We start from the raw sequence: 21,000 nt of genomic DNA, 5'->3' as shown, positions 1-21,000 counted from the left end.
TGTTGTCCCTTTAATGATGAGAGTTAGAACTTTCAAGGCCTATAACTGGCTTAAATGATTGTCAAATTATGACCCTTAAATGAGAGTTAAAACTTCCAAGGCCCATAACTGGCTTTAATAATTGCCCCTTGAATGATGATGGTTACAAGTACCAAGATCCCGTCAAATTCATTCAATTGCACGGACATAAGTTGACTTGGAAACAAATGTTTTCTGAATGCAGGAATTGTAAAAAACATTTTACACGAGGTAAGAAACGCACACCGCACCATGTCTGAGTGTGGTTCCTTTGTTGTAGGCTAAACATCACCCCCAAATATCGGAATAGTAACAAGAATGCATAGTATAAGCGTTCAGTAAGTTGTGTGCGGATAAATTACAACGCTTATCACTTCAACCGCACGCCATTCATTGAACGTTGTTCATTATAACATGGTTGTATAATTTCAATAAACTTGGTTAAGCCAAAAATGGTTTGGTTAGGGTAACATGCTTTTTCAGGAATAGGAAGGGTATGTAGGCTTTTTTTAGGGTCGGCGCCTATTCGTAGGTAGGGTTGGGTAACCCGAACCAAACGTGTTTTTATGCCTTATGGGTGGAGTAGCATTTACATATTCCGATTACAAGTCAGTCTAATTCCGAGACCCCTTAAATCATGAACATTCTTACTCGTGTTTATAAAACGAATAAAACACGAGGGCACAAAAGTCCTCATGAAGTTTAAAAATGCTGGCAACTTCATATGTCGGTCATTAAATTTCAATGCTGAAACTTGAATATTTAGAAATGGTGTGTAAAGTCATAATTTGAGAAAAATGAACATTGGTTTGTTTGCTTTGAAATGCAACATGTTAAGGTTGAAGACATTTAATTTAAATGTCCCTCTTTGGAGACATTTTCATTGTTTTATGTTTTAAATAAAATGTTCAAACTGTAGAAAGGATTAAAAAGGTATTGCTTTATAAAAAAACACATTCGAATTCCTTTTTTTAACCAATAATGTTTTTGAAACGTTTAATGTAAGTCTGTTTGAAGGGAGATCGGGTCTGGCACGTGTAGGCCGAATTTTGAGGAACTTATGGATGCAAAACAATTTGAGCTATATTTCCATCACTGTTTATTACCTCCCTTAGAAACATTCTAAATGTGTAATAACCAGCATAATATATAATAATGATAAGGTATAGTCACGAAGTAAAACATTTACGAAGTAACAAAGCAAATGTGTAACATTGTATCAATGTATTATTATATTTAGTGCTCGAACCTCTCGTACAAAAGAAATTGTAATACACAAAAATACGTTACCGTGGCGTAAATTTCACGTTGCGGCTATACTGTTTGTACTTCACAATTAAGTGAAGAGAATTATGCATTAAATTTAAAATAAACCCGTGTCGGTATCGTTTGAAACAATTATCTTTGCATTGGCCCGGTATCAACACGCGTGTGACAAAATATCGTAAACTCATAATTTTGAATCAAATGCGAGTGTCGGTTATATAATAAAACTAAAATTTGCAAATCTTAAAAAGCCTTCAAAAATATTTCCAATTATTTCTTTCAACAGTATTTTTATATTTTATCTAATGGCAGCAAATTTCATCATCCATACTCAGTAAAAGAAAAATGACAATGAATTAGAGATTCGCAGTTCTTCCACTTGACGCTGTCGATGTTTAGACATGCGACGTTCCTCATCCTTAGCAAATGCTCTATCACTGACATGTACATGTATATCATACACGTGTGGTTACAAAACCCGTTGTTGTTGTTGTTGTTGTTGTTGTTGAGTCAGTTCTAAAGATCTGCCCGCGCCATATGGCTGCATTATGGCTTGACCCCGTCACATCCCCAAGTGTGACTGAAACATATTTTTGATGCCAAAGGGGAGTTTTATTCCCACCGTTTTGTGGGATATTCTCCAAATGAGTAATTTTGAGCCCCAAATGCCACGGGCTCTTCGATGAATGACATATAGAGTGGTCCAACTTTTTTAACGGGGCGGCGGCCACCGAAGCACTCGCGGTGAGCCGCTCTTTGAACAAAACCTGGTGTTGTCTAAGCTTATTTATACTCGCACTCGGCCCTTGCCCAATCGGCGAGTGCTCCGATAAGATTATTAGTCATTTTATGTTTCTTGGAGCATAGTGCACAGACAGAATGTAACCCTGGTTAGAGCTACCCTGATTTTTTTAACATGCACAAGTGCATAACACTGTCACACGGGACCGCTATTCAACGTATCTCCCGGAAGACAAAACGTTTAAAATGACCATGATTATAATCATGGCTGGTGGTGGGACTGAGACCACCGTTCTGTGTAGGAACTGTAATAACGCCTTTCATTTGTTCAACATTTATTATATAACTCACAGGGTTAACAGTAACAACACTGTACTGGCTTCACAAAACCCAAATACTGTAGACTGGTAAAGTTTCGTGACGGTTTAATTTTCGTGAAATACAACCTTGCTGTCACTGCTTTCAGTTGATGACTTCAGAGTGTGGCGAATTCTAAACCTCATGAAATTGAAACAATCTACAGTCGAGGACAACATGGCAGCTTGTGTTAGCACCTTTTAAACCACATTCTGTCAGACCATTAGCTGAAGCCAATTGTAGAACACTGGCCAAAACTTTGTTTGTTGATTGGTCAATAGTTATCCAAAGCAACTGCTGTCCAATCAAATTGCTTATTGTGCAAACTAGCCAAAACATAACCAGTGGATAACTTATCCAGTTTTACACAATTGACTGCTTCTGAACTTAAAGCTAATTCCTCGCGTTAAGCGCGACTTGACACCAATATTTCAGCGGATGAAAAGGTCGAATTAAAAGGGAACAGACATTTGGGCATGTGTAAAATGACAAAGCGTGTATCATTAATAGACAAGTTTCTGATCTCACAGAATGTGACCTAAAAGTTAATTGTAGCAAGATGTAAAATGTTATGATGATTTAAGTAAAAATGTAATTATGCATTTCATTACGGATGGAGATATAAAACTGCAAAGTCGGATGCAAAGTCCGATAATACAAAGAAACAAAATGTAAACAATAAAAAAATATAAAATATAAAAAATAAAATTATTAATCATCAGATCACACGATTACGTACGTGGCATACAGCCTGTACTGAATCAGTGTACATGGCATACAGCCTGTACTGAATCAGTGTACATTGAATACAGCCTGTACTGAATCAGTGTACATGGAATACAGCCTGTACTGAATCAGTGTACATGGAATACAGCCTGTACTGAATCAGTGTACATGGAATACAGCCTGTACTGAATCAGTGTACATGGAAAATAGCCTGTACTCAATCAGTGTACATGGAAAACAGCCTGTACTCAAACAGTGTACATGGAAAACAGCCTGTACTCAATCAGTGTACATGGAAAACAGCCTGTACTCAATCAGTGTACATGGAACACAGCCTGTACTTAATCAGTGTACATGGAACACAGCCTGTACTCAATCAGTGTACATTGAACACAGCCTGTACTGAATCAGTGTACATGGAACACAGCCTGTACTCAATCAGTGTACATGGAAAACAGCCTGTACTCAATCAGTGTACATGGAACACAGCCTGTACTGAATCAGTGTACATGGAACACAGCCTGTACTCAATCAGTGTACATGGAAAACCGCCTGTACTCAATCAGTGTACATGGAACACAGCCTGTACTCAATCAGTGTACATGGAACACAGCCTGTACTCAATCAGTGTACATGGAACACAGCCTGTACTCAATCAGTGTTCATGGAACACAGCCTGTACTGAATCAGTGTACATGGAAAACAGCCTGTACACAATCAGTGTACATGGAACACAGCCTGTACTCAATCAGTGTACATGGAACACAGCCTGTACTCAATCAGTGTACATGGAACACAGCCTGTACTCAATCAGTGTACATGGAACACAGCCTGTACTCAATCAGTGTACATGGAACACAGCCTGTACTCAATCAGTGTACATGGAACACAGCCTGTACTCAATCAGTGTACATGGAACACAGCCTGTACTGAAACAGAACAGGTGAATTGACGTGCATGCGTTAACATGATGTAAGCAATAGCACATCATTTCTTTAAAGGACAAGTTATATGTAACAAAGTGTTAAATCAAGTCATTAATTGTTTGAGGTTAATGGTATAATATACAAAACGAAATCAACATTTACAGCTGTTTGGTAACTCGTCATTATACGTCCTTATTGAAACAGAAAACAGAAAGTACGAAGAAAACTCATGATAGTGTTTTATGATGTGATTTGAAGCTTACGCTAGAAGCATCACTACAAGTAGTTTACTCGAGTGCGTTCATCACACTCAACAAGATCACAATAATGCTGTGTAGGATATCATATAAGCTCATTATATGCAATTTTATGGCGTCGCACTCAAAAGTAGTTCACATCAACACAAACACTACTAACATTCATATTAATCCCAACAATATTAAAGGATTGATTCCTATTATGTGGGCGTTACATTCGGTATGAACGTCCGGGCTCAATTTTTCTATTCCACATAAAGCGCATAAACATGGGCACATTCACATACAAATACTTCATAGCGATACAATACTCATCTTCAATTAGCGCCCTTATATGTTAGTTATTCGGATGTACACTGTCATGTCGAACAGCAAGTTTTCAATAACAATTCACTTTGTACCATGCTTGTTTCATGTTTTGGTAACGTTATTAAGGCTGTATTATTATCTGCGACAATTCTAGATAAAGATGGCAACTTAATACACCAAAAATATAGAACGAGTGTAGGAAAAGTTTGAAAGCGAGCTAGTGGCGAGCTTCATATTTTTGCCACAATGAGTTCCATAAACTTTTGTATTAGAAATTATTAAAAAGCTTAATAAGTAACGCGAAATATTTGTGACATTTCGTATATAACACAATCCAATAATGAATAAATCTGAGTCCTATAACTAGACGGTGTGTTATTTGTGTGGATGTATACTCTGGTAGTCGTACTTGGGACCATACACTTCCTTCAGCTGGCGGACCAGGGACTTCCGCTCCTCCACGTCCGAGAAACAGCACCGGGCTGCGTTGAAAATCTGTAATACAAGAAATCATTCGTTGTTATAACGGCATTATTGTTATTTCCAAGACTGCCTATATCAATTACCGTGTGTCATGACTGCCTATATCAATTACCGTGTGTCATGACTGCCTATATCAATTACCGTGTGTCATGACTGCCTATATCAATTACCGTGTGTCATGACTGCCTATATCAATTACCGTGTGTCATGCATTTAATGAATGCAGTGTATCAAATTATTCAACAATATTTCAACAATGTTTCACGCAGATAAAAAAATAGGATCCAATTAATGCTGAGCAAATACATTATGAAAGCGATACATTAAGCTATGAGATTAAAACTATTGATTAGAAGTGCAAACACTGGCAAACATGAATTATTCATTAATCTCGGCGGACCAAACATGAATTAAAACTACCCTGTAACATAACAACAAAGTGTGTTTGTCATGAAATATTAATTCATAATTATGTTAGTTTTAAATACTGCTTGGCAATGCATTTCCCTTTCCAGTCCATTCTCCAAAATAATGGCAAAAAACAAATTCAATTTCTAAATTGTAATTAGTATTTAGCACTCGGGCAACCGACTGATATGTACATGTAACAAAAATATTTATCATATATATTTCATATAAACACTGCATGTATTATTATAAGGCTTAACATGAAAACACATCATATCATTTACTTTCTGTACCTTCGTTTTATCATGTTCAACCGTTTCAAAATGCACAACAAAATCTTAAAATTTACGTTCGTGTTCATCGGCTGCCCAAAGCTGAATGAGCTTAAACTGAGATTTGCACGAAAACCTCGTGCATCTATTTAACGTGCGACACCTGACGGAGATATTCATCGATACAAAGGGAAATCAATCTTCTACTAATTCATTGCATTCAAACTTAGAAAATTACTCAGACTGACCCCTCGTATAATCTCCTCGTCGGTGATGCCCATGTCGGAGGCGAACTTGTAGTCGTCGGTGAGTGTGTTACCCAGGACAACAGGGTCGTCGGTGTTGAGCGAGTAGCTTACCCCGTCCTTCACAAATCTGGACATACACAGAGGGGTACAACTCAACAACCATTCTACATTGTATTAGTTCTTCGTATTGAGGTACGCTTAGAGTAGGCTGAGTTTGAGCCGTTGGGTAACCGATGCTGAGTAAGAAGCTCACCCCGTCCCCCACAAACTTCGCCAGAGCGAGAGAAACGCATCATAGAAAACGAACCAAGAAAACCACAGTTGCTTGATGACAGGAGGTAATATTAGTGCATCTAGCCACATTCGATAAGTTCAACTAGCAAACATAGAATTCTACACATACTTGAACACGTATGTCATTAATATAATGCATTGCCTTAAACAGTAACTGAGACTTGACACAATTCACAAGTACCCTAAACTGGTTCAAATTAAAGCACAGGGTCCTTTCGAATTTTGTCCAAACATGGATTTATTAGACTGAAATAAAATTATGTACTGATAAGAGCGAGTGTTACATGGCCAAACACTCCGTATCACCTCACCATACTTCTGAAACATACCACAACTGCAACAGAAATTTATGCCATACTCAGTTTCTACAGACAGGGGGTGGGGGGGTCAAAGGACGTAAGTGTCCTTACTACAGAAACCTAGTAGATTCTACAGGTATACAATGACAGGCACAGAATCACGAGGAAAGTGATTTTTGCGAGTATTACCCTACATCAACGTGCAGCTTCCATAACATGTACACGCTCACTTTATGATTTACAACCTTTCTATTAAAGAGAATATTGGGTTGCTTGTCATAAGCCCTTCACCCTATCTGTTGGACAAGATAAACGTACGATTTTAGCCGCTTTACTGACTTTCTGAGGGGATGTTTAGTGACGTCACTGTCGCAGGCCTTGGTGAGGATGGAGGAGATGGGGCATGTCTCCAGGTGGATGTGTTCATTGATCACCTTCTTGTAAACTTCCGGGTCATCGTACGCGTGGTACCCGTGTCCGATACGCTCTGCCTTCATCTCGTCTATAGCCTGCAGATATTCAAGTAAAGCCAAGCTTAATTATACGTAGCAAATATGTAAATCTTATTAAGATCCCCAATAATCGGTTCACGACGCTACGCCACGACGTAACACCACGACACGACGTTACGCCACGACGTTACGCCACGACGTAAAACCATGACGCTACACCACGACGTTACGCTACGTCTAATGGCAAACATAGCTCAATGAAACGAAGCTAACGTCACGATATGGGCATGGTGGCAAAAATAAGCAAGTAACGCAAACTCTTACGAACATTTATAATGACTAATTCATGCACCTCGTATGCCGTATAAGTGTGATTTAACGGGGTGAACGTACCGCTCATCACCAAACACAAACCGACTGGCCAATGCCAACAATACAAGTAAATAAATCATACTCACACATGTACATCTTTATTTATTAAAGCATACAACTAACACTATGTAATCGGGAATATCAGAAAATCAGTGTCAATATAAATCCAACGTTTGTCCATGTCGTGTCAACGTTTGTCCATGTCGTGTCAACGTTTGTCCATAATGTTTGTCCATGTCGTGTCAACGTTTGTCCGTAACGTTTGTCCATGTCGTGTCAACGTTTGTCCGTAACGTTTGTCCATGTCGTGTCAACGTTTGTCCATGTCGTGTCAACGTGTGTCCATAACGTTTGTCCATGTTGTGTCAACGTTTGTCCATGTCGTGTCAACGTTTGTCCATAACGTTTGTCCATGTTGTGTCAACGTTTGTCCATGTCGTGTCAACGTTTGTCCATAACGTTTGTCCATGTCGTGTCAACGTTTGTCCGTAACGTTTGTCCATGTCGTGTCAACGTTTGTCCATAACGTTTGTCCATGTCGTGTCAACGTTTGTCCATAACGTTTGTCCATGTCGTGTCAACGTTTGTCCATGTCGTGTCAACGTTTGCCCATAGCGTTTGTCCATGTCGTGTCAACGTTTGTCCATGTCGTGTCAACGTTTGTCCATAACGTTTGTCCATGTCGTGTCAACGTTTGTCCATAACGTTTGTCCATGTCGTGACAACGTTTGTCCATAACGTTTGTCTATGTCGTGTCAACGTTTGTCCGCAACGTTTGTCCATGTCGTGTCAACGTTTGTCCATGTCGTGTCAACATTTGTCCATAACGTTTGTCCATTTCGTGTCAACGTTTGTCCATAACGTTTGTCCATGTCGTGTCCGCTATTATTTACTAACTACTTTTAAGAAACGAGCACTGGATAAACCAATGAGGGGACCTTATAAAAAAAATCATTTGTATCAGTTATAAGTATCTAAATCCAGTCGATGTACCTCCCTGACGGCCCTGGCGGTGCCGATCTCCCCCGCGTGTACTGTCCTGTGTATTCCGCACGCCGCCGCCTCCTACAATAGATTTACATGTATACATACATATTTATATATACGTTGTATGTGCATTGTTGAGAGCTGGTATGTTTAAAACGTTAACTACATTTACATGATCTTCTTTTATCATTCCAGGGTAGGAAATGGATAGTGTAGATGGAAGTACCGGATAGTGTACGTGGAAGTACCGGATAGTGTACGTGGAAGTACCGGATAGTTTACGTGGTGTAGTGTGCGTAGATGTTTCTGGCATTGTACGTGGATGTGTCAGGTAGTGTCCGCATGCATGTATTTGAGATTGAATAAAATCCGAGCAGTTAAAATTCCTAGTGGCAAACAAGCGAAAGAAACCGTTGATGAAATTATTAATTGCGTTTTTCGTTTATCCGTTGTTATTTCTATTGCTGCCTCATGTTCATTGCTCCAAACCTGTCTGTTTCTGACCAAGAATGGAACCTCAATACGGCACGTTCCTTACTTGAAAGACTTTCTTTAGTGCACACTCCTCCGCGGGCGTTCCTGGTTGGAACTCTAGCCCTGCCAGGTCGATACCGACCACGCCCTTGTCCCGGAACTCCTTACAGAGTGACAGCACTTCCGGTGCCCAGTCTGAAAATTGAGTAAGGGTTTTGATCACAGTATGTTCCAACAGAATGGCCTGTTATAGAGGAAGGAAAAAAGGAAATCGCTATACGGGGCGCATCACTTTCTTAATCAACATATCAACACGAACGTTTATAATGATAGTTAGAGTTACGTTGGCATAGTGTCTAAACTTCGCAAGAGAGGAGGGACGCTCTTTCCGATCACCTGCAGGGTCCTATATTGCCAACCTTATCATTTTGGTCTGTGTATGAATTTCATATTGAAAGACACATACAAGTATGCAAGGTTACATATACAGTATCAAATAATTGGATTTGACTGGAAGATGGTCAACAAGTTATGAAAGCCCTTACCCAACATGTGGATGTTTTGTTTTGTAATTGATTTGCAATTTAAGTACTTAGAGTGAAAAAGGCAATCAGTATACATTCCTTTCTGAAAAATCTTACAAAGCGCCATCAAATACCGTTATCATTATGAATAGTCTGATATTCTAAACACCTGGTTTGTGCGTCATACAGCACAGAATTGTCTTCACGGTGACGTCATAGTCCTTCATACCGCGTGCGAGCGCCTCATTTACCGTAACCACGACGTCACGCGGGGTGAACGTGCCGGGTTCGCCCACGTACTCGTTGGTGACGTCAGAGTTTGCGAAAAGCTGTGGACAGTAGCGGACCTCCATGTAGCGGATCCGGTGTTTGGCGCAGTCCTCACAGAGCTCGTACGCGATCCGGGACACGGCGTTCTTGTAACCGCTGTAAATATACATGTGCAAAACACAACTTGCTCGTTAACTCGCGTTATTGTAATGTTTTGTATAAGTACAAACAGCAGCCTGTTATATTTCAAGATATACTGTATGTATAAAATTAATAAATTTATAAATTCTATAAATACATGTAGATGGAACAGCACAAGCAGACCCACTACTGGTGAAACCAGGCCGAAAAGCAGACGCTGATAGTTTGCGTTACACATATTTAATACTCGAAGAATGAAGTGGAACGAAACGTTCCATTAGGTAGACCGTTGTACTGACCTTTCCAGGTGGGTGTTTCGTTTATAACCTGACACATAGCCGGACACATATTTATGAATATCAGTGCTACACATATTTATGCACCAGTCAATTGTAACCACGGCCCCCAGGTCCGGTGAATAGCGGGGACTTTGACTTTCGGTCCAGCCAACCCCGGGTAAAATCCCCGCCCTGCGGGCACGAACTGATGGTAAAATCCCGGCCAAATGCCCCTGCACCCCAGGAACCCTAGGTAAGGCCCGTTCCCCGCTATATTTTGCGCGAAGACAAAACCACCGCATTCACCCGGCACTGCGGGGACACCTGAAAGGTAAAAACACGGTCCATTTCCCCGGCTATCCCCGGTATACCTCCGGACCTTGGGGGCGTGGTTACAATTGACTGGTGCATTAGCCGGACACATTTTTTGGGGGAATCACCGCTGCACATAATAAGCCAGACACATTATGGAGAGTATCGGTACTTCACATATTTAGCCAGGCGTTTTGGGATACCTTATTATGGGCATAAAGTAGGAGAACGACTGTAGCAGCCTGTCGAGGCTGGAGGGCTCCACGAGGATGACGTCACGGTTCAGTTCCTCTACAGTCTTGTGTGGAAGACTGCTCAGCATATCTCGCTCTCTACAGGGAAAAAGGCACGCATCAAAATAAGACTTCGGACCAGATAGTTAAAACAACTTTAATATTACTAAATTATCGTTTGCAAACAAGCACCCCCTTGAAGCATAAAAATATCATATACATGTATAACATATTCAACTCGGCTTGTATAATGAATTCACTAGCTCTTCAGGTGATTTGGGTCTTAATCAAGATGCATGTTTTGTCAGTGCTTTATGTATTTATAGTATACATTTTATAGTTGTGATTTATGTGTCAAGGTACATAAAATACGATTCTAGGATTCTATGTTTTCCTATGTGAAGGGCTTATTGGCTAATAACTTGTACAGTCGAGCCCCGTTGGCTCCAACTCCAAGGAACCGGCAAAAATACATCGACCTTCCAAAAATTCGAGCCAAGCGGGAATGCTTACCTTCAGTTGAAAGAATGGTCCTTTATATCCAGTTCGAGCCAACAAAGAAATCGAGCCAAGCGAGTTCGAGCCAACGGGGTTCGACTGTATGTATTTTACATATTATTTCTCCAATCATTAACCTCTGATCACGTGACTTAAAGGGGTTTTCACATGGGTCATCACGGGTCACAACTGATGTAAACAAACCTGTAAGTTACCTTAATTTCTAAATATAACTTTTTTTGACAGAAAGATATAAAAACATTCCTTAGCCAGAATAACACCGTATGCTATTATCTGCTTCTAAAAGAGTGAACTATTTTAGATTTGCTCGCATTTTAATGATGCAATCCTTCGCCAAAATTTCAACTTTATGAAATTGTGTCTAACGATCCAACAGTTTCAAATCGAGTTTCATTTTATAATGTAAAGAATATTAAGAAACAGCAACTAGTACGAAGAAAGACAGTGCCCACTTACTTGGCGATGTCCAGCACCGTCTCTGGACGAACTGACCCGTCCAAATGCACGTGTAACTCGACCTGAAAGAATCAGAAGATCAGGGACATGGATTTGGAAATTATAAGTGAAATTGGAGATCTTCAGTTCAACCGCCGAGTCACGTGAGATGAATGCCAATGGAAGTTGACCGCCGAGTCACGTGAGATAAATGCCAATGGAAGTTGACCGCCGAGTCACGTGAGATAAATGCCAATGGAAGTTGACCGCCGAGTCACGTGAGATAAATGCCAATGGAAGTTGACCGCCGAGTCACGTGAGATAAATGCCAATGGAAGTTGACCGCCGAGTCACGTGAGATAAATGCCAATGGAAGTTGACCGCCGAGTAACGTGAGATAAATGCCAGTGGAACTTGACCGCCGAGGCACGTGAGATGAATGCCAGTGGAAGTTGACCGCCGAGGCACGTGAGATGAATGCCAATGGAAGTTGACCGCCGAGGCACGTGAGATAAATTCCAGTGGAAGTTGACCGCCGAGTCACGTGAGATGAATGCCAGTGGAAGTTGACCGCCGAGGCACGTGAGATGAATGCCAGTGGAAGTTGACCGCCGAGGCACGTGAGATGAATGCCAGTGGAAGTTGACCGCCGAGGCACGTGAGATGAATGCCAATAGAAGTTGACCGCCGAGTCACGTGAGATAAATGCTAATGGAAGTTGACCACCACGTCGTCACAATGAACTTAATTCAGTTGATCGATAGTGTGCAAATATATTACAATACAGCAATTTGTTGTACATGTCTTGTCATTAATTAGTATGCCTCCTAACACGGTGGACTGAACTTAATCCATTCTTAAATAATAATTATATTAAGGGCCGGCCACATTGCAAACATCGTTTGAAGGACCAAAATTTCAAATGTTTAAAACAGATCAAGTTTTATTTAGTTTAAAGGTTAATAATTAAGCAAGCATAATTCTTATTGCTTTCGTTTTCCCGAAAATGTCTTAATACAAACTGAATACGTTTGAATTAAATTTATCAGAACTACCACCCAACCAACATTGTCTTGAGGCTTTGTGGTGACTGCGGTTTTTCGTAAAAAGATATGTAAGTTATTGTTACCAGGGTTTTTAAATAACTTTTTTATTTGAAAAAGATACCATCAATAACTCTCAAGACATCGTTAATTAGGTCGTTTCGGTCACTTTGACACGGAAACAAGAGGCAGATAATCCATAAAACATAGCACTCCCGACCTCGAGATATAGCGCCCTCGAGATATAACATGGCACTCCCAACCTCGAGATATAACATAGCACTCCCAACCTCGAGATATAGCACAGCACTCCCGACCTCGAGATATAACATAGCACTCCCGACCTCGAGATATAGCACAGCACTCCCGACCTCGAGATATAACATAGCACTCCCGACCTCGAGATATAGCACAGCACTCCCGACCTCGAGATATAGCACAGCACTCCCGACCTCGAGATATAGCACAGCACTCCCGACCTCGAGATATAACATAGCACTCCCAACCTCGAGATATAGCACAGCACTCCCGACCTCGAGATATAACATAGCACTCCCAACCTCGAGATATAGCACAGCACTCCCGACCTCGAGATATAACATAGCACTCCCGACCTCGAGATATAGCACAGCACTCCCGACCTCGACATATAGCACAGCACTCCCGACCTCGAGATATAACATAGCACTCCCAACCTCGAGATATAGCACAGCACTCCCGACCTCGAGATATAACATAGCACTCCCGACCTCGAGATATAGCGCCCTCGAGATATAACATGGCACTCCCAACCTCCAGATATAACATGGCAATCCCGACCTCGAGATATAACATAGCACTCCCGACCTCGAGATATAGCACAGCACTCCCGACCTCGAGATATAACATAGCACTCCCGACCCCGAGATATAGCACAGCACTCCCGACCTCGAGATATAACATAGCACTCCCGACCTCGAGATATAGCACAGCACTCCCGACCTCGAGATATAACATAGCACTCCCGACCCCGAGATATAACATAGCACTCCCGACCCCGAGATATAGCACAGCACTCCCGACCTCGAGATATAACATGGCAATCCCGACCTCGAGATATAACATAGCACTCCCGACCCCGAGATATAACATAGCACTCCCGACCCCGAGATATAGCACAGCACTCCCGATCTCGAGATATAACATGGCAATCCCGACCTCGAGATATAACATAGCACTCCCGACCCCGAGATATAGCACAGCACTCCCGACCTCGAGATATAACATAGCACTCCCAACCTCGAGATATAGCACAGCACTCCCGACCTCGAGATATAACATAGCACTCCCGACCCCGAGATATAGCGACCTCGAGATATAACATGGCACTCCCGACCTCCAGATATAACATGGCAATCCCGACCTCGAGATATAACATAGCACTCCCGACCTCGAGATATAACATGGCAATTCCGACCTCGAGATTTAACATAGCACTCCCAACCTCGAGATATAACATAGCACTCCCGACCTCGAGATTTAACATAGCACTCCCGACCTCGAGATATAACATAGCACTCCCGACCTCGAGATATAACATGGCACACCCGACCTCGAGATATAACACAGCACTCCCGACCTCGAGATATAACATAGCACTCCCGACCTCGAGATACAACATGGCACTCCCGACCTCGAGATATAACATAGCACTCCCGACCTCGAGATATAACATGGCACTCCCGACCTCGATATATATAGCATAGCACTCCCAACCTCGAGATATAACATGGCACTCGAGACCTCGATATATAGCATGGCACTCCCGACCTCGAGATATAACATGGCACTCGAGACCTCGAGATATAACATGGCTCTCCCGACCTCGAGATATAACATAGCACTCCCGACCTCGAGATATAACATGGCACTCCCGAAAGCAATATTAAGCATGACACTTTCGAATGATAAAACTTCGACCGAAACACGTACATCGAATACATTCAAGTTCATTAGAAGTCACTCTTTGCGATCTAGGTTTACAATTTTTCTAAGTTGAAAACGCAAGGGCGTTCCGCCTACCGGGAGGGGGCAACCGCCCACGCACCCTTCTCCATCGAGTGTTTGTAGTTTTGGCTACGCGACGCACATGGGCTTAATACCATAATATATGAATTATCAAACTAAACAGTGGCATTGAAGACTGTTATGATATTAAAATGCAAGTATCATGTATTAATTACTGTTGTCAGATCAATATATAAGAGAACCTTATAGAAATGTCGTACACAGCTTGTATATGTCGGGTAAACATAAGGAAGTTAACTGTGATGTATATAATGCTAGTAATCGATAGTTAGAAAATGATTCATGGTTTTGTCCTTTACCTTCATAGGGAAGCGCGTGTTGTACTCCACTATCAACTTCCTCTCTTCCTCTGGGTTCATAAACTCCATGTTAACAGTCGTCTGCTTTCACTCACACACCGGAACCTGGGAACAGGACATCAAGTTTCAACTAGGATATTTAATTATGATTTAATATTGAATAACTAAACGATTAAAATCCAAATGTATTGCTTTATAAAATTTCGTTTTAAATCTTATTGTATTTTTCTGTGTTTAGTTTACATTTTAGTAAAAAACACACACCAAATATTGTTACCTAATGACCGCAGAATTTATGATTCGTTGAAGCACAAGCCAATTTTGAGATCTTCGTTTGAAATGAACAAGACTGCACGTATACGACATTTAAAACATTAAATACTGTTGAATTCGATCATCTGTATTTCCACTTACGTTTAAATTACGTGTTATCCTCACCGGTAAACCACAATTCAGTTGAAAGTATCCTACATGCACAAGTTTTCTCTAAACGGGAAGAATATAAATTGCTTTCCTTTTTCTGATTGTAAAAGGAAACGTTTACAGTACTTGATATGGACACTTGAATGAGCTGTAAATTGTCATTATTGTCACGCAATATCAGCAAGGTAACAACTTGTAAGTGACACCGTCTTTTTCAAATCAATACATACTCGTGTATAACAAACATAATTTTGAGTGAAAACCCTTTAACTACTTACTAAATAACGCATTTATAGAAAATATTATTGCTGATATCAAGATTGTAACCGTGTATTTAATAGAAGAAAGCGCAAGAATAGTAAATGATTGGTGAGTGCTAAAATATTTAGTGCGATCTACTAATATCTACATAAGGTAGAAATACCGTGTTTCCTGCACCTTTGTTTTCAATAAAACTCGGTATCCTTCATAAGAACCATTGTTTTCTTCATTCATTCGTCCTAATTTAGTATAAAAAAACAATTGTATTAAATGTGGTAAATCTTATTAGGGAGTGATAGTGCATCTTCAACATCTGACTCAAATATTTACAGCCGTTTACTGAGACTTCTTAAACCAGTACTCCGTCAACCATGACAACCGTAGTTCGTTCTTGTAACTTACAATTCTATATATAGGATAAGTGTCCTCTGAGTGTCAATGAGTGAGGGTGACCGTGACATTCGGCAGCTAGGAATGGCAGGCAAGGGCAGACGGTCAATAAACAATGGACGCGCGTATATACACCGTAAATACTGAGGCGGATGTGATCAGCCAGTTTTGTCGACACACAACTCTAAATATCCTTAAGCAAACAAGTCGACATGCTTTGAAAACCTGTCGTAATTTACCTCGTCTGGCGGCAAAAAACAAGCTGACATTAAAAAACAGACGACAATACTCGAGATATACACGACTTAACCGCGTACCTTGTCGTGGAATGGCGGATACAGGGTGCAACTGTGTATACTGATGTATTCATGAATGTTCGTCTCTGCTAGATGATTAACCTGGGTGTACTCGTGTATCTATACATGATTCATTTGTCTCAAGCCTTCATCGTACCTGGCGCCGGGATTCCTGTGTTGTAAGATACCTGTTCAGTGAATCTAGGCGCTAGAAATACAATCACTGAACTGATAAATGTTAGACTTGAGAACATTTTAAAGAATAATTGGAATATTTCAGTATATAACACTCAGTTTCATGGAATGTCTCGTTATCAAATTTTGTCTGGCACGTTATTGAAGTCGACATTTTATTTATATCATAACTTTGTAATTTTAGTTCTGTGGAAAATTAAAAAGATATCCATCATTTTAATGAAACTTTAATAAATGCAAATTAATGTGCTGTCCATACATTCATCGTGGGATTTGTTAGTGCATGATATCGATCTCCGAGGTCATTCTGATATACATGTATGTCTGTACATTTATCCTGATCATTTTGAAAACTAACGACATAATGTTGTGCATAAAAGGTTATTTCAAGTCAGGAAATATTCAGAATTACTACACTTAGTTAATGTTATTAGAGCAGAAAGTACAATACCTTAAAAACACCAACAAAATACAGGACAACATTATATCAGCATAACACAATAAATTAATTAAACGTTTACCTTGGGTTAAGCTTGGTTCAATAATTCCTGGTCTCAATATCCTTAACAGTTGGTAATAATAACAGTCTGATGCACACAGTGGTCATTTAAAGATCAATGCGTCTTTGAGAACGCCGTATTTCCTTCCACGATAGACAGTAGTAGTAAACATACATGTACACTGACGGGGGATTGTGTATCGGCACGACCCACTGAACGATATATTGTCTTGGTCGATATCGCAGCTAATTTTAGATCTCTTTCATACAGATTAAAACTATAACTATTAAATTTGCACATTTTTAAATTATCAATACAGATGCTAAATGAATTTTAAGATGAGTTTAAAAAAATAATATCACACATAGAAGGTGAACCCCCGCTGGTGATCTTATTTTATAATACACGGTCAGAAGTTGTCTCATGGTTTGGTTGGAAGTTTGCGGAACAGCGGATACTGACCAAATTTTAATTATCGGACAAACCACAGGTCACGAATAGCTTTTAGTAGAAATTTCAGATGACACAGTACCAAAATCAAATCAAAGCGCTGAAAGTGCTGCACGGGCGATGTCGGACCTTGCTTTCAGCATAAACTATTACAATCTCACAATTCACTATCCCTTACTATGTTGTCAAAGACAACGCCCAATAGCTAGCTTGCTTATAATTGAATAAGAAATTTTATCCGCAAGCTATTTATTACACGGTTAATCTCCACACGCGCGTACTTGGTTCCCGGCGTTCCGTTTTGCGACCTTCGGGTTAATGCATAGATGAAACGATAAAACACTCTCCCAAATGGTACAAGAAGTAGGGTATGGACGGGTACCCGGATTGCCGCGGGCCGGAAACGTTTTGGTGGTTATAACCCGGGTACTATTTTACTGCCCGGTTCCGTACCAAAACGTCAATACCATCTAATGTTTGTTGATTGAGGGTGTTTAAGGTGAGCCTTGGCGCCTGCAGTTTCGTGATGTGAATGAAAGGCGCGTTTCTTCTCCATTTTTTCGAAATAAATGACGTTACCCCAACTTTGTGAATAAACTCCCATGAATAGAGATAACATGTGGCATTTTGCGATGATTATTCACAGGCGGCAGTTACATCGACCCACCGTATGGTTATGCCACCATACGCCTCCCCCAACCCCACCCCCACCCCCACCCCAAAAAATATATAAAAAAGTAACTAAAAGAATCACAAATAATAATAAAATAGTAAATAACAAAATAGTCATTGTTTTATTTCAAGACCAAATATTAGCTGGTTCTACAACGCCTCTACATAGTCCTTAGGCTGCAGCCAGTGGGAGAGTATTAGCACGCCAACGAAGCTGTCTTCAAGATGTGACGAGGCGCTAATGACTCATCACTGCGTCCAGGGTGGGAAGCTAATACCACTAAGAAAAGAATGAATGTCACAGAGTAAGGATCAACAGAATTTGGGTTTTTTGCCATTTTCGACGGATTTTTTGCTATGAATTATAGAACAGAACAGAACAGAACAGAACAGAAAAGACACTTTATTAAGACTTGTACAACATACATCGTCAATGAAACATACCTTGATCATACATTACGTCAACTCGTACAAACAACATATACAAATATATGGTATAACTTTTTATAATTTTTTTGTTTAATATATCCAGAATAATTTTATCCCACTAAACCAAGACGACTGATACCGCGTATATCACGTGACATCAATGCTTATATCTTACATTGTTACGTTTCTTGCCGCCCATTTACATGTTGCCCATTATCAATGGCTGATTAACCAATACGCTGTTAAATGATTTACAAACCCGTGAAAAAAGAACGAACGTTTGTAAATGGATTATAATTTATTAAACACAAGACATCTTTGACATAGTTTAAACAAACACATGTTTAAATGACACCTTCAACGGGACGTCATCACAAAGTTTCATTTGAAGCAAACGGATATTTTTCCCAGAATTCAACGAAATAGTTGACCTTTGTTCACAAGGATGAGAATATACAAGCAATTGTCTCATATGCGTTTATTTTTAAAATTTGTTTATTTCGCCGAAATAAGTTACGAGTTTGAATATAAAAAGCTTTGACCTTGCTGAACGGAGATAAGCTTGCATACAATCTGCTTTAAAAAAACATGAAAGAAAAACATACATTTAGGGTCAGAATAATTGATCAATATAAAGACAATGGTGAAATGAAATTAGCTTAAAAGTTACTTAATTCTGAGTTCTGTGTCATTTTCAAACTGCTACCCCAGCTGGTGATTTTAAGGCATCTTGGACAAGGCAACTGCTAGACATTTGGCCCTAATTTAACATACTTTAGTTCGAGATAGCCTTAAGCTGGGCCCTTAAAGCAGTTGACATAGATGTTTTGAAGCATTGCATTTTATTCAGTTGCCTTACTAAACGACAAATAATGCAGATGTCAGGAAGTGCTTAAAAGTTATAGTTCTTAAAAAATATTATCACCTATTTCAATATAAGAACATAAAGTTCACATAGCCAATACTCCCCCTTCTAGCGTTTCACGAGCCCGAACGCCATACATAGCCAGCAAGCTTGAAACAAGTACTTTAATTTAAAGCAGGTTTAAAGTAACGTACACTGTATTTTGTAATAAAGTAAATTTCAAACAAAGACACTCCCTGTTTATTTCCATGAAGGCTGCCATTTTTGCGCACTAATAGATGATTCGGTTTCCGTGTAACTACTTTGTAAATTCAAGTAGTCCCATGAATTTTCAGGTATATATTTTTTTAATGAGAAGAACTTCAACGTAATGAGGGCTTAAATAATGTACTACAGTATGTCTGCAATTGACACAACAGTTTTCAAAGACTACTCTCATTTATCTTTTTTTATAAAAAAAAAACACATGCAACAATGTGTAAGCACTTACAAAGTTGTGTAATATGCCCTAATAACGAAGATACGTAGCTTTTCATTGACATTCTTCACCTGTTAATTTAAGTAGAATGCAGGAGTGAAAACGATTTGTTAAGTTGCTTATAAACAGTTGTTATGTTTAACCGTAAAGCGAATCAGATGATCAGGCTAATGAGAGTGTGGATTCTTGGATCGATCACATAAAATACAGATCTTATTAGAGTCGGTCAAAATTTTATTCGCCATATTCGAAATAATTAAACGACGGCACGTGGGAAGGGATAGGTAGACAAGACAAATCAAAGCGCTTAAAGCGTTGAATGACCTTCGGCCTGCAATGTTATGTGAGTATAGTAATGTAATTGTAAAAAATAATTATTAACATAAAAATCTAAATATAGTATATGCTCGCTCATAATTTCCTTCGCAAAATTTTTAGATTTATGTGGATTCGCAATTGGATCATGTAGTATAAGTCATTTGAAATGTGGAATACGCCAAATAGTTACGTATAAGGTATGGAGTAATTCTAAATATCATATAAAACCTTATCTGGAGCATTGGTTTTTATAAATAAAGCATTTAGGATATTTTAGTAAAATCTACTCTTTAATTCAAACTTGACTGCATCCCAAAAAATGCATTGAACATATTAGTTAGGTTTATGTGTAAGGGATCCTTCTACAACGACACATACCTCTGGTTCGAATCACCCGAATACTATTTATTCCCTGTATGTTTGATGTACATGTATCTTAATAATATCCTTAACCCATGTCACAAAATGAACAGATTACTCATTTATATCAGTGGTTTTAAATATGCATATGAATTAATAAATGCATTTTGTTTTTGTTTGTTTGTTTTTCTTCATAGAAGGCCACATTGTAAATATGATGTTGTTATGGTTGAACCTGTAATTATGTCTAAATGTGTTTATACCTTCTCTAAATAAAGATATTATTATTATTATTATTATTATTATTATTATTATTATTATTATTATTATTATTATTATTATAATTATTATTA

General features: G+C 39.5%; 1 protein-coding gene across 7 annotated transcripts; it reads right to left on the bottom strand.

The window, feature by feature from the left end:
• Nucleotides 1–1,100: 1,100 nt before the first annotated feature.
• On the bottom strand, nucleotides 1,101–17,296 carry LOC128205866 (adenosine deaminase-like). Of its 7 annotated transcripts, none has more exons than XM_052907886.1 (11): nucleotides 17,097–17,296; nucleotides 16,402–16,588; nucleotides 15,011–15,115; nucleotides 11,623–11,684; nucleotides 10,618–10,746; nucleotides 9,583–9,839; nucleotides 8,954–9,084; nucleotides 8,422–8,493; nucleotides 6,944–7,113; nucleotides 6,012–6,138; nucleotides 1,101–5,095 (listed from the first exon to the last, which is right to left on the bottom strand). In XM_052907886.1, the coding sequence occupies exons 3-11, from the start codon at nucleotides 15,077–15,079 to the stop codon at nucleotides 4,976–4,978; spliced, it is 1,137 nt and encodes a 378-aa protein (XP_052763846.1). In that variant the 5' UTR covers nucleotides 15,080–15,115; nucleotides 16,402–16,588; nucleotides 17,097–17,296; the 3' UTR covers nucleotides 1,101–4,975. The 7 variants fall into 7 exon arrangements, with proteins under 7 accessions (XP_052763846.1, XP_052763847.1, XP_052763845.1 ...); XM_052907887.1 differs by having other exon boundaries at nucleotides 16,402–16,568; XM_052907885.1 differs by having other exon boundaries at nucleotides 16,402–16,552.
• Between the last annotated feature and the right edge of the window lie 3,704 nt (nucleotides 17,297–21,000).

Source organism: Mya arenaria, chromosome 10 (genome assembly GCF_026914265.1).
Source record: "Mya arenaria isolate MELC-2E11 chromosome 10, ASM2691426v1".
Classification (NCBI taxonomy): Eukaryota; Metazoa; Mollusca; class Bivalvia; order Myida; family Myidae; genus Mya; species Mya arenaria.
This window is presented reverse-complemented; position numbering and strand designations above follow the sequence as displayed.

Coding starts and splice junctions, on each gene's coding strand:
- LOC128205866 (XM_052907886.1), bottom strand. CDS start 15,079: ATGGAGTTTATGAACCCAGAGGAAGAGAGGAAGTTGATAGTGGAGTAC. Junction 11,685..15,010: donor ACACGCGCTTCCCTATGAAG/GTAAAGGACAAA, acceptor TGATTCTTTCAG/GTCGAGTTACACGTGCATTT. Junction 10,747..11,622: donor ACGGTGCTGGACATCGCCAA/GTAAGTGGGCAC, acceptor TTTTCCCTGTAG/AGAGCGAGATATGCTGAGCA.